The sequence below is a fragment of the Sardina pilchardus genome, chromosome 9, assembly GCF_963854185.1.
Source record: "Sardina pilchardus chromosome 9, fSarPil1.1, whole genome shotgun sequence".
Lineage (NCBI taxonomy): Eukaryota > Metazoa > Chordata > Actinopteri > Clupeiformes > Clupeidae > Sardina > Sardina pilchardus.
Window position 1 is genome coordinate 33,231,460 of NC_085002.1, and position 12,324 is coordinate 33,243,783.

Genomic DNA, 12,324 nt, shown 5'->3' on the forward strand with positions numbered 1-12,324 from the left:
CCTATATTTAATATTCAAAATCGCCATACAGGTAGGCAGAAGGCGGAGACTGACTTACCTCATTAAGAAGGCGTTGAGCTTATGTTGAGAAGTTAATGACGTTTTTTGTCTTTCGTTATCAAATATAGCATAATGCCACTGCCACTCTGCTAAGAAGGTTGTTCAGTTATGATTTTCTACTAAAATCCTCTATCATAAGGTAGCTTCTTAGAAATGCCACTGAGTCGTGCTTACGTTGAGCCATTTGACAAATGCATATTTGATTCGGGGTGGAGTGAGGGGAGGCGTCACTGCTTCCATTTCAGCTCGTGAGAAGATGCATGTTTTGTCTTCGCCTCTCACCGTCATTGATGGGATTTGGAAGACTTCTAGGTAAATTCTCGGATTTTTCCCCCCTCTTGCAATGGAATAATTGATACCTTGCCTAACGGTAAAGTTGGATGGGGTAAAATGTCTCTGCGATCCATTTGATTCATCGCTAAGACAATTGGATTGAGCTAGATTTTACTCAATTTCATTCCCCTTTCTCTATTATGAAACTTTTTTTCTTCTTTTTTATCTAAGTTGGATTCGTATTGATGGCTCAGAAAACCTCCAGCTCAGAGACTAATGCAGAAAAAGGTAACGAGTGGAGCAGTATGACATCAGTGTAGGGGGAGCACAACGTAGCCTGTTTCGTGCTGTGGATGTCGACGCGCTTTTTGTACTGCACAGATGCACCTGTTTTAGAGTTCAGTGGGATTTCTTGGGAGTTCCTCTTTCTATCCTCAACACTTGGAGACCACACATTCTCAATGGTTCTTTGAGCAACAAGCGACGCGTGCGGGAAGATGCTGGAATCCAATGCGCACAGGCTAAATTAATAACGCGCGTTCTTAGTCTTTGGTATTCTGATACATTTTCCCATAGGCTTTTTTTCTGTCCACACCTGGGAAAACTTGCGGCAATGGATTTTATTTTGAATATGTCGGATTGTATTTAATTGTGTTGAAGTGCCTTCGCTACGTTTTGAGCGGATTTAAGTCAATGGTGGCAGGGTGGGAGACGATGGCCACAAACGGGCTCTTACAGCTGAAGCCTTACTTCAGGTTGCAAGTGTTCTGCATGGTGAAAGCGTTTGTAGATCTGGCACTTTCGCAAGAGATCTATGCACCGCACTCGATCAGAATTGAGGGGGATTTGACCCTAGGTGGCCTTTTCCCCGTCCATGCTCGCGGACTCCCTGGGGAACCGTGCGGTGATATCAAAAAGGAGAATGGAATCCACAGGCTGGAGGCGATGTTGTACGCTTTGGACCAAATCAACAGCGACGATGAGCTCTTGCCCAATATCACTCTAGGTGCAAGGATATTAGATACATGTTCGAGGGACACCTACGCGCTGGAGCAGTCTCTGACGTTCGTGCAGGCTCTTATACAAAAAGACACATCTGATGTGCGATGCACCAATGGAGAACCTCCAGTATTTGTCAAACCCGAAAAAGTTGTCGGAGTCATAGGGGCCTCTGCAAGTTCTGTGTCCATAATGGTGGCAAACATTTTGCGCCTGTTCCAGGTAAGCTTGCACTGTATGTATTTGTATAAGTCACCACGTCCTATATGTACCACATACAAGCGACAGTATTCACGCGGTGGTCTGTAAAGGTATGATATCAATAGTATAATTGCCCAATATCTATGTAGATGTTGGTAGCAGCACAGTAGGTAAAACAGTAGGCTTCAGGTTTGCTAGATGTATTCCTGTACGACGGGTTCTCTGAATAATGCCTTGACAACAACGAAGAGGCGTAACCTTGTTCACTCATCGTTGAAAAGTGATGGGTTCAGCGAAGTGCGCTTGTCCCAATCAGTGACCAAGGTCTGAGAAGACGCACCTGCAAAAGAGCTTTTGGGCACGTTGTGGTGCTGAAAGAACAGCTCCCTTCCCTCTCGGTGGAAGTGTGCTCGCTCTGCAGGAAAGAATAAAGGTGGAGTAAAAAAATGTTCCACATCATCGATGCAGAGACGCCATTCAGATTACATGATATTTTCAGGAACAACCTGTTCAAGGAGGGAGAGAACTAAGAGTCAGAGCTGCTGTAGAAATGACCATTTCTACATGAACTCAGACACTATATTCATTTAGATTTTTTTTTATGTCTGCTCTTTGTAATCTAATGCTTACAAAACGGGAACCACCGACATTGTTTTCCAGCTCTGCATCGGTGCTTTCTCAAGATGATCTGGATTTTGCATGATATTGGTGCAAAATATCACTAGTATCCATGGCTGTGCACTTCGTCTCAGAATAGTGGAAAAATCAGGAATGCTCCTTAGCCAGTGTTCATTGCACCATTGTGAGAAAAGTGGAGAATCTGTGTCAGATTTGCTTGTTGTCTGACAATGCCAATGTGATGACATATCACAAATAATATTTTTGACTTAGTCTTTCCCTCGTACCTGTTGGTTAGTAAAGTAACGGTTGTAATATTCCTCATATAGGAAATGCTGTAGCCTCCATTTATAGCCTCCATCATGCTACTGGTTTGTAATAGAGAGGAAACGGAAATTTGCTTTTACATGATTTATTTTTTCAGCTAAACAATCTACACATGCAAAGCAGTTCTACAATGATCAGGTGCACAATGTGAGGTGCAAGTGACTACTTGCATACTGTGGTCATGGAATGAAACCGATGTCCAACATGATACATAATCATGGACATTTATGGACATTAATCTGAACTACAATAGAATCACCAGCAATATAATCATTATCAGGCTTGTCAATGTTGCAAGCCACAGGTTTATGGCTTCATCTTGATATGATCAATGCCTCATTATATGCACCCATCTGAAAATCTAATGTGCTGTAGACCTTTTTGGATTATATTTCTTTAATTTACCAGTGCTGAAATGGAATCAATTATAATGCAATCGAAGCTCTCATTTGCTCCAAAGGAAATTGTTCATGTCATCACCTGTTGTACCACTTCTAACCCCAGATTGCGAACCATGTTATTGCTCATAGTTTGAGGTATATCTCAAGGCCTCTGTGCCCTTTTTTTATATAGTATTTATTATAATATTTATTTGTTCTTACAGTGGTTCCTGTTTCTTTGAGAGAACCTTTGTGGTTTGTGTGGGTGTAAGGAACACTAGTGGGGAATGCCAAGACTGTGGGGGAAGGGAGTTCAACTGTCACTCTAATTATAAGCCTAGAGACACTCAGCACTCAACATACTAAACAAAACCTCCCTTAGCTCGTGTGTTAGTATGTTTCTTGGTATTTTCATGATTAGATACATACGTTTATATTTACACTATTAAGTTGAATGTGAAGTTGCACAAAATATTCTCTTTTAATAAGAGTATTACACCGGTCGTTGTATATAATACCTAAACATTACATAATGTAATTCACTGGCTTCACTCTTGATCTAAACACTATCAGCATTGCGGATCACACATCGTGGAGTGCCATTTCATCCATTGTTTTCTCATACTGAGCTATTATCCTTTAATAGAAAACAGATAGTAGCCTACTAGTATACATGTTCTGCATCAGCCAAAGTTCAATAAAATCAGCATTATCTGATTTTATATGGTCTAGGGCTCAGCAAGGAATTAATCACATATCCTTTAACCAACACTGCTGGATGATCAAGAACAGGAAAATCATTTCTTCACACAGATATGAGGGTGAAAACTAAGATGCTGAATTATGTGACTTCACCCTAGGCAGTCTTAAGGGTATTTCCTGACGTGCTATGAGGGTTATAAATGTCTTTGTGGTGTATAGGATGTGTTTATCAGTGACTCCAGTGGACTGATATCTGAATGAAGAGGAGTGGAAAAATATGTAATAGTTGCAGTAACATACAAATATAAATGACAAAGACATGGAACCCACTTGACTGTAACCATGAATATGCCAGTATTCAATATTCAATTATATTTGTTTTGGGGGCAATAGTGATTGGAGTAGTGTTACAACTTCATGATCCCATAGGCCATGTCCAAATTGCTCATTCTGATTTGGTTTGGAGAGGTTGGTTTAACATTAGCTAGAATGTCTGACGCCACCTCCAAAAGTATTGAGGCATACCTTAGGTATGTCTTTTCTTTTTTATTCTAATGGGAATATGCCTTTGTCTGTATCACAGTAATAGGAACATTCCATTTGAATGACTCAGCCTCCAGCAACGTGCCTATGACCAAATCACAGTCACTGGGATATTCTTTACCATCGCCACTCTCACTTGTGTGCTGTTGCTTAAATTCACACTCTACAATAGCAATTAGCAACATCATTCAGTCCTACAATCAACTGTCATATGCTGATATTTGACAGATGCACATCTCTGGGGAATCCATGTAACCCCCATAGGATTTCCACTAGCGTTTCAAAAATACAATTGCTGTTCATGCATCATTCATTTTATTCTTTGCTAGGCTACCGCATATAGAAAGGCCAATACATATGTATGTTAACACAATATTGTCATATTTTATACTGTATCAAATGAAAGAAATAAGAAAATGAACAGAAATCTGCAGAGAATCTAATACGTATTTTTCCATTTTGGCAGTCAAGGTGGTTACATTTCATTCTGATCATATACAGTAAGTGGTAAACAGATTTAGCAAATTACTGTATACAAAAAAGTACAATCACATATGTTTTGTGACAAATAAATGCTTTGGAATTAATATAATATGGCAGGATTTCAATGTCCAAATTCTTATGAAGGGCCACAGGTGAAAAAAGATCCCAATGCTTACTGATCCAGACCCAGGTCACTTCCTACTCTCACATGTCCGAGGCCGTCCCTGTGTTTTGTGCTCTTATCTGATGTGAGGGTGTGATGGCTGCCAAAGCAGCTGTCTGGTCTGGCCACAAGGCTATCAGCATCACACGGCAGAGAGTCCAGAGCACCTGAAGGTTAGGTCTACATGGATAACCCTATCACCTTGGCTTCAACCCCCATTTTATCTCCTAAGCTGTCTTTTCATGAGCTCCTGGACATATTTACCTCCCTCCATTGTCCTTGGAGACTCTTTTCAGCCAGGGTTCCCCACCCATAAATCATTGTCAGCCAAACATTAATATGAGAAGAGCAAAAGATATTACACAATATGAGATACATCGCTCTAAATATGAGACGCAATATGAACACATTGGTAAACATTTTGCTCAAAGAGAGAGGTATGTGTTATTTTCTTTAGATAACTTTATTTCCTTTAAATATTGGTAATTCAAAACCAAATGTCAGCTAATATGAGCTGAAGAACACTTACATGATGTGTTGATCATTTAGACTGAAGCAAAGATACTATTTTTCTGCATTTGAACATTTTAATTAGAAATTCGTCTTGTGGAAAATCTTGCAATCCTTGTACCCCCTTGGTTGGTGGTTGCCAATAATAACTTCAATAATCAACAGTGTTAGATGCAGTCAGAGGTGGACATCCTGAGTTCAGAAAGTAAAGGTCCTGATCCAACCATTTAGTAAACCAGCTCATCCTAATTAGCAGCAAGGTAGATAAAATGCTTAGTGATATCACCTTTGTTAAATGCACAGGTAGAAATAATACATGGCAGGACTTTTACTTTGTAGACCTGGTATGTCCGCTTCTGGATGCAGTGATACTCCAATTGGGACATGAATGTTCAGGGTGATGGGATTTCACATTCTGAGGCAACATTTGTCAGCCACTTGGTGTACAGTACGTGACATCTGTGTACGTAGCAGTGACTAGCAATGATGTTGGATGTCAACGAGTTGCTATTGTATGCACAACAAGTGGGATGATAACAACTTTAATTGTAGCTGTTCAGCACTATGTACCATAATAACCATTATGGTGTGAACTATAGTGATGCAATCTTCTATGTGCTGAAAGAAAATGTGTATAGAAAACCTTTACTTCATGTCATCAACTAGAACTATTGGCCAGGAAATGAGAGAAGGCCCCATTGAGGTAAACTGCCATAAATCATTAGAGGCAAAGATCGCTTAGCTCATTTGTGATGTGTCAATGATACACATAGAAATAATTAATGAAATAATTCCCCCTTTTTCCAATCAATAGATTTCCGCTCTCCCTGAAGGCTCATTCTTCTCTCACTGACATTTATCACATTAAGTGCAAGTGATTCATTTGTATTGCCATTAATTCAACATGAGAAGGCATCATTTGCCAGGGCAATCCATCAGACTCAAAACCACAGGGCCTGAACAGATCACATACTCTTCACTGGTGTTTACGAGTTAGTGAGAGTAGTGCTCCTGCTCCTTCTGACATAAAGTAGGCCTACCTAACAATCCAAGGATTTCCATATACAACACAATATCTTATTTTGCATAAAATGTTGTGAACAAAAGGTATCCTGTTTTCACAAAACTATGTTAGACTGAAACCAATTAGGTACTTCAAAACAACAAACTTGTTACCAAAGAAGCTGCTGCATTGCCTGAGGCATATGTGTGTTTCATTCCAATTCTCTAACCTTGAGACTTTATTCAAAATTCTTTATTCAAAAAGGCAGTAAATGTACAGATCAGCTCTAGCTTCCTCAGAGATGTTTTTTTCCCTTGACACAAAATGCTTTTTGTAGAGTGTTCAACTTTTTGATTATTCATAAATCTTAATTATTAAATAATTATTGTTGCATAATTCAGTTTGATGAATTTGTGTACAGTGCAATGTATTATCTGGGAGAGTATGTGGAGAGGTGTTCAAATGCTGAAATGGAAGAGCTGATGAGGCTGCTTTACAAGTGGAAATATAGATATAGAAACATTTGACCTTGTTGCATGAATCCTCTTTTGAAAAACGATTAATGAATATGTTGGTCTTAGTGAAGACAACAAATCCTGCTGTGGGGAGATGTGTTTTCCCTGACATTTTACACACAAAGCTGTCAGTCATGGAAATCAGCAACACATGTCTTTCACTTAGAACATAAATGACTTTGGCAGGCGAAAGGAGTCATTTACTGCATTGAAATGTGTCCCCATAGCATTCCTGAAGGCTTTGGGTTGATGCATGTATCGACAGAGCCATAGAAAAAAAAAACATGTGTACGCTGCACCTCTGCCAGTGAGTCCATTAAATCACTTGTGCCACCTCAATGGCTAACTCTGCTACAGCTAGCACTCAGTGTGCCACTTTGTGCTAACGCAGGATAGCTCAGAAAGGTCTTTGGTATTATATGCCCTCAATGGTGCCTTCCAGGCAGCGCTGCCTTCAAGGCACTACTCCCCTCAGTTCAGGGGTAGGATGAGGGTTGAGGGGGTTAAGGTTAGGAATAGGGTAAAGGTAGTGCCTTTTAGGCTGTGTTGCCTGGAAGGTGCCGTTGGGGGCAAAAAACACCATTGAGCGCTCAGAAACTAGATAATGTGCATACTGAATCTATAATGTAGCCTACATGTTTGGATTTCAGTGATAATATCCACAACTGTTCTGTTCAATCTGTTCACTTAAGTGTTAATTTCCCCTTATATGTGTGCCTGAAGGCTTGCATTTGGTACTGGCCCATTTGCTACTTGTCTAAAATGTTTGTTTAACCATGCCTTTCACATTAAAACCCCAACAGGAACATACACTTTAAACTAAATATGGGATACCTGCTAGCTGTCTTCTAAAATACGAGCTGATGGATGAGTTCTTGTTAATTTTTCAGCTTTTGGCAGCTTAGAGAAGGAGTTGGCAGGGATATTGGAGGGTTTCTAATTACCACTCCACTGTCCTGTATATGAATTTCCATATAATTAATTTAGACCTGTCAAAAACAAGTAACAACATTAGAAACAAATGGCATATTCACTGACAGAGACAGTAGTGATGGGCATGGCACATGTTGACATAATTCAACTTTCTCAAAGGCTTGTCATGCTGCAACATGACAGATCAGATGAGATGATTGGAGGCAGGCAATAACCCTATCTATGAAGATTTTTGTGAAGTTTAAATTCAAGTTGGCAAAAAAAACATAGTAAAACTTCACAACATCGTGAACAGATTAAATTGTCAAATCAATTGTTGAAAATGAGTACTTGTCTGTATACACCAAAGATATATCAGCCAGTACGTTTCTTCAGTGTATGCATATTATGATAAACATTACATTGTAAGCCTCACATCGTGTGAACATTGCAATGCTCTGTAGGATGACCAGTAAGGCAATTATATCCTGTTCATGTACTGTGTTAATAACAGTGAATTATATCCTGTTCATGTACTGTGTTAATAACAGTGCATTATATGCTGAAAGGAACTGCTGTGTCAACTTGAGAAAGGGGAAAGAGGATCAGTGAAGATCTTTTGTCAGTTTTCCTTGAATAATGCATTTTGAAAGCAGTGGATTCATTGCAGGTGAGAAAGGCTGTTGACACTTTGTAAAGTGCACTAGGGATTCATGCAGTATAAATCTTTAATACTGTGTGGATGAAGCTGAGATCTGAGGCTATTCCTGTGTGGAAGACAGCAATGCCTCAGTGATATCCATATAAATTGTATATTTTTCTAAATGTTTTAAGTTTAAGTCATGTATTTGATGTAATGTTATCATACTTCAATGATAGCCACTATTTAGAGCGATTAGTTCAAACTGTTGTGATTGACCTCCAATGAGTCATAGGCTATGTGCAGTGCATGTTGTGTCAGGCTCGGACTGTAGAAACAGGTTTGACAGTTTGAGGTCGCCTTATCATCAAGCTATCCTTTTTTTCCTCATCATTCTAATAACTCCTTTCACATTCTTTCTTTCTGTCTCCACTGGCCACTTATTTTAAGAGCCTTCTTATCCAAAAGGTAATGTTTCAGAACTTGCGTTCAATAGACATACTCATTACCATTCAGGTTGTTGTTAAATGAATCAACATTTGTACACCTCAAAGATCCCTTGTTTGTTTGACTGAGTGTCATAATGAGGTTCTTAGAGACTTCTCTGAAGGCCATCTAGTCAACTGAAAAGTCTGCCATCGATATACTATGACATTGTGGTGCTAGTGAAATGTTAGCTGGCTGTAGTTCAGTTGGGTTAATAATAAATAAATAAAACTATCTATATACAGTAGCTGCAAGTACTGTGACAATGAATTGGGTCTAAGCAGTTGCAGACCTTGAAGGAGGTCGCACCACACTACCTTCTGGTGTAGCAATGCGAGTGGCTATGTTAGGAATAGAACTTACAACGCTCAGCCCTTGCCCAGATTCTGAACCGCATCTGTCTGTCATCTGTCCAGTCAGGGCCATATTAACCTATTGGGCAAAATGGCCTGCAGACCAGGGGCCGACAGGAACAGCAGATATTGAAGTTTTGAATGAAGCTGTTTTCATTTGAATTGGCTATTACGGTCAAGTATCTCACCTGTAGAGTAGCTGTCACAAAGCCTAATCGTCAGTTTCGTTTAAGTAGTGCATTAGGCTTGTCACTTCGCAGCAGTTACTTACAAGGATTAGAAAATGTGTCCACAAAATGAGCCAACACTACCCTACCTTATTTGTTTGTTAGAGTGCCATAATGTGAGAGGAGAGGAGATGTCTTAGGAGATGACATTGGTAGGCAAGTATTAGAATACATTGTTCTGTAAAAAAGATACAAATGCTCTACTAATTATATATTGCTGTATATAGCCTATTTGTATAATTTGTGGTTAGCATTGCTAGTTATGTTAGGCTATATTTGTGTATGGGAAAGGTTCTGTTTATTAGCTGAACACTTGCAGAATGCAAAATGTAATGAAAATTACACAAGCTGTGAGACTCATGACTCATGACAAACCTACATGAAAATTGAGGGAGAAACTTCTGTTGGGCTACAGACATACTACACTGAGCCCAAGCTCTTTGGCTGTGGTGAAGCAGAAGGCTACCCAGGGCCGTGGGAAGGCTTAATGCAGCCCTGCCCCCAGCTCAGCCAGTGGTAGGGTTGTCACACATAGCCTACTGGATTTTCCAAGAGTGTTCTCTTTTTTGAGTTACTGTCCTGGATTTTTAGTCATATTTTCCTTGACACAAATTGTCCCGGTTTGTGGTGAAAATGAACCTCTGATTAAAATTCTGTTTTGTTTTTGGTTGTGTTTAGCATACATCAAATCCTGTGTAGTCTACGTAAACACTAAACAGACATAAAAGGCATGCTTTTTGTTGATTGGCAGCAGACATATGATTTACTTTAGCAAGTGCCGCACAACCACAGCTATGACCCCAGACCCCACTTGCTCTGTAATGTAGAAAGCGACAGCAGCAGGGATAGGAGTCCAAATCATCCCCAAATGGAGTGTGTGTGTCTGAGGCAAGGAATGCATCAGGGCAAATACAGATAAGAAACAATAGGGAATGTTTCAACATTGTATAAAGGCTGCTACACAGTGCCAGCGCTCCCACTACGCCCATTGCTCTCAAGGGCACTAAGAGACAGAGGGAGTACTAAAATGTAGCCAATAAGCTTTACTGCAAAGTGTGTTTCTCTCCTCAAAAATATTTAACATGTCAAAATGCACCAACTCCATGTTACATGCAAGGATGGTCATGCAGCAGATCTGACATGAACATTGATTAACATTAACTTACTATAATTAATTGGGAACGCATCTTGAGTGCGCACCAGAGAGAGGCTAGATTCCAGGTGGCTTGTCATTGTTGATATCTCCTTTTTAATATGAGAAACTGCATGTAACAACTTAATATTATGCATAGTATCGTTAACATTGTGTTATGTGGCACAAACAAACAAGGCTAGAGTTCATGGATTAGCCTATCTTACAAGAGCCGGTGAAAGCACTTCATGAGAACTGCTTAGATTTAGCGACCTTAAAGTGACATTACCTACATTAAACAGCATAACATTTGCAGCATTTCTTGACATTTTATTTAGAACTGTCCGGTTCTAAATCAGGTCAACCCCAATCTGTAGCAACAATTTCAATCTTAAAGGTGTTTCTTGAGGTCACTGAGTAGGCTACTGTGGTCAGTATGACATTTTTTTTTGTTTACCTAGCTTGAGTTGCTACTGCCAGCAGCTAACGTAGCCAGGCAGCTACAGTGCTACAGTCTGGGGGCATGTCCATGAGCTCCCATGTACATGCCCCCAGAGTGTATCACTGTAGCTGAAATCTGGAATATTGAACTGAAGCTTTACTTTCAAAAATGATATAAAAGATATTTCAATTACAATGTCAGAAAAAAATGCAATAAGATTTTCCCCTATACTGTACAGTCCTACTATTAACATCACGATAATGAGTGTGACCATGTCACTCATTTATAAATAGTTATGTACTGTAGACATATGTTGGTCATTATGATGCATGATGAGTACCTTAAATTCTGTAAATGTGAGATGGATACTTGGTGTATGTAAAAAGGTACAAAAGTGATAAAGGTGGTTTAAGTGGTTTAGGTGACCTAACAAAGAATGAACTCAGCATTGCTATCTAAAGGTTTTAAGTATCAACCTCCTGGACCCACACTTAATGAGTTTGCTTAGATTAAATGGCATTCTCAATGGGGGTTAAGGAGAAGGGTGACGTAATGAAGGATTCATCATGACTGTCATATCTAATTTGCTACACTGTGGGTGAATCTCTTTTGTCTTCTTTGGTCCTCCATCTTGTTCCATGGAAGTTGTTTGAAGTCAGACACCATTATGTATGTATTTTTTTAACATGGTGTTAGAGTAGCCAAGGAGAGAGGAAAAGGATCAATATCCAAGAACATTTTATTCTGAAGAATATTCATTGTTTTAATCCCCTCCTATTAGAGAGATAGCAGGAAAACACATATTTAATCATTGAAAAAAATTATCAATCAGATTGACATAATATTAATATCTTTGAATTTTAATGGAACATCACAATTTGAACAAAACATGGACAACTATGTACAACAAGAGTTTGTTGACAGAGAATTATGTCTGCTGGGGTTCTCTTTTAATTTCAACCTATATGTGCATGAAACATTTATGTAGGATTGCTGAATATGCTATGCACACTACATTTGGTAGCCACTCTTAGTAATGCGTAATGGGTTGTGTCAATGGTTTGATATTGGCGAAAAGTTATGTAAATTCGTTACGATTTGTAACAGTGTAGTGACTGAGGTTAGCATATTAGATGTTTAAAGAAAAAATGTGAGCGGAAGTGATGTAAGTGTTGCTCAGACAGGGCAATTATGGCCACTGTCCCATTGTTTGGTTGTTTCAGCACAGTGATTTTTTTTTTCTCTTGAGAATTTGTCTGTGACAACCCGTTGGTAGCCTCAAAAGAAATTAATTTATCATCCCAATGGTACTTCCTGAGCTGTTAATTCTATGTCAGTCCTCCTTCACTCAGACA

General features: G+C 39.3%; 1 protein-coding gene across 2 annotated transcripts in view; it reads left to right on the top strand.

The window, feature by feature from the left end:
- Positions 1-307: 307 nt before the first annotated feature.
- Positions 308-12,324, top strand: part of grm7 (glutamate metabotropic receptor 7) — a 199,464-nt gene continuing 187,447 nt past the window's right edge. Inside the window, exons 1-2 of one of the 2 annotated variants that reach the window (XM_062544835.1) lie at positions 308-372; positions 565-1,554. In XM_062544835.1, the coding sequence (XP_062400819.1) occupies positions 1,027-1,554 (528 nt within the window). In that variant the 5' untranslated portion in view covers positions 308-372; positions 565-1,026. The other variant, XM_062544836.1, reaches the window with a different exon arrangement.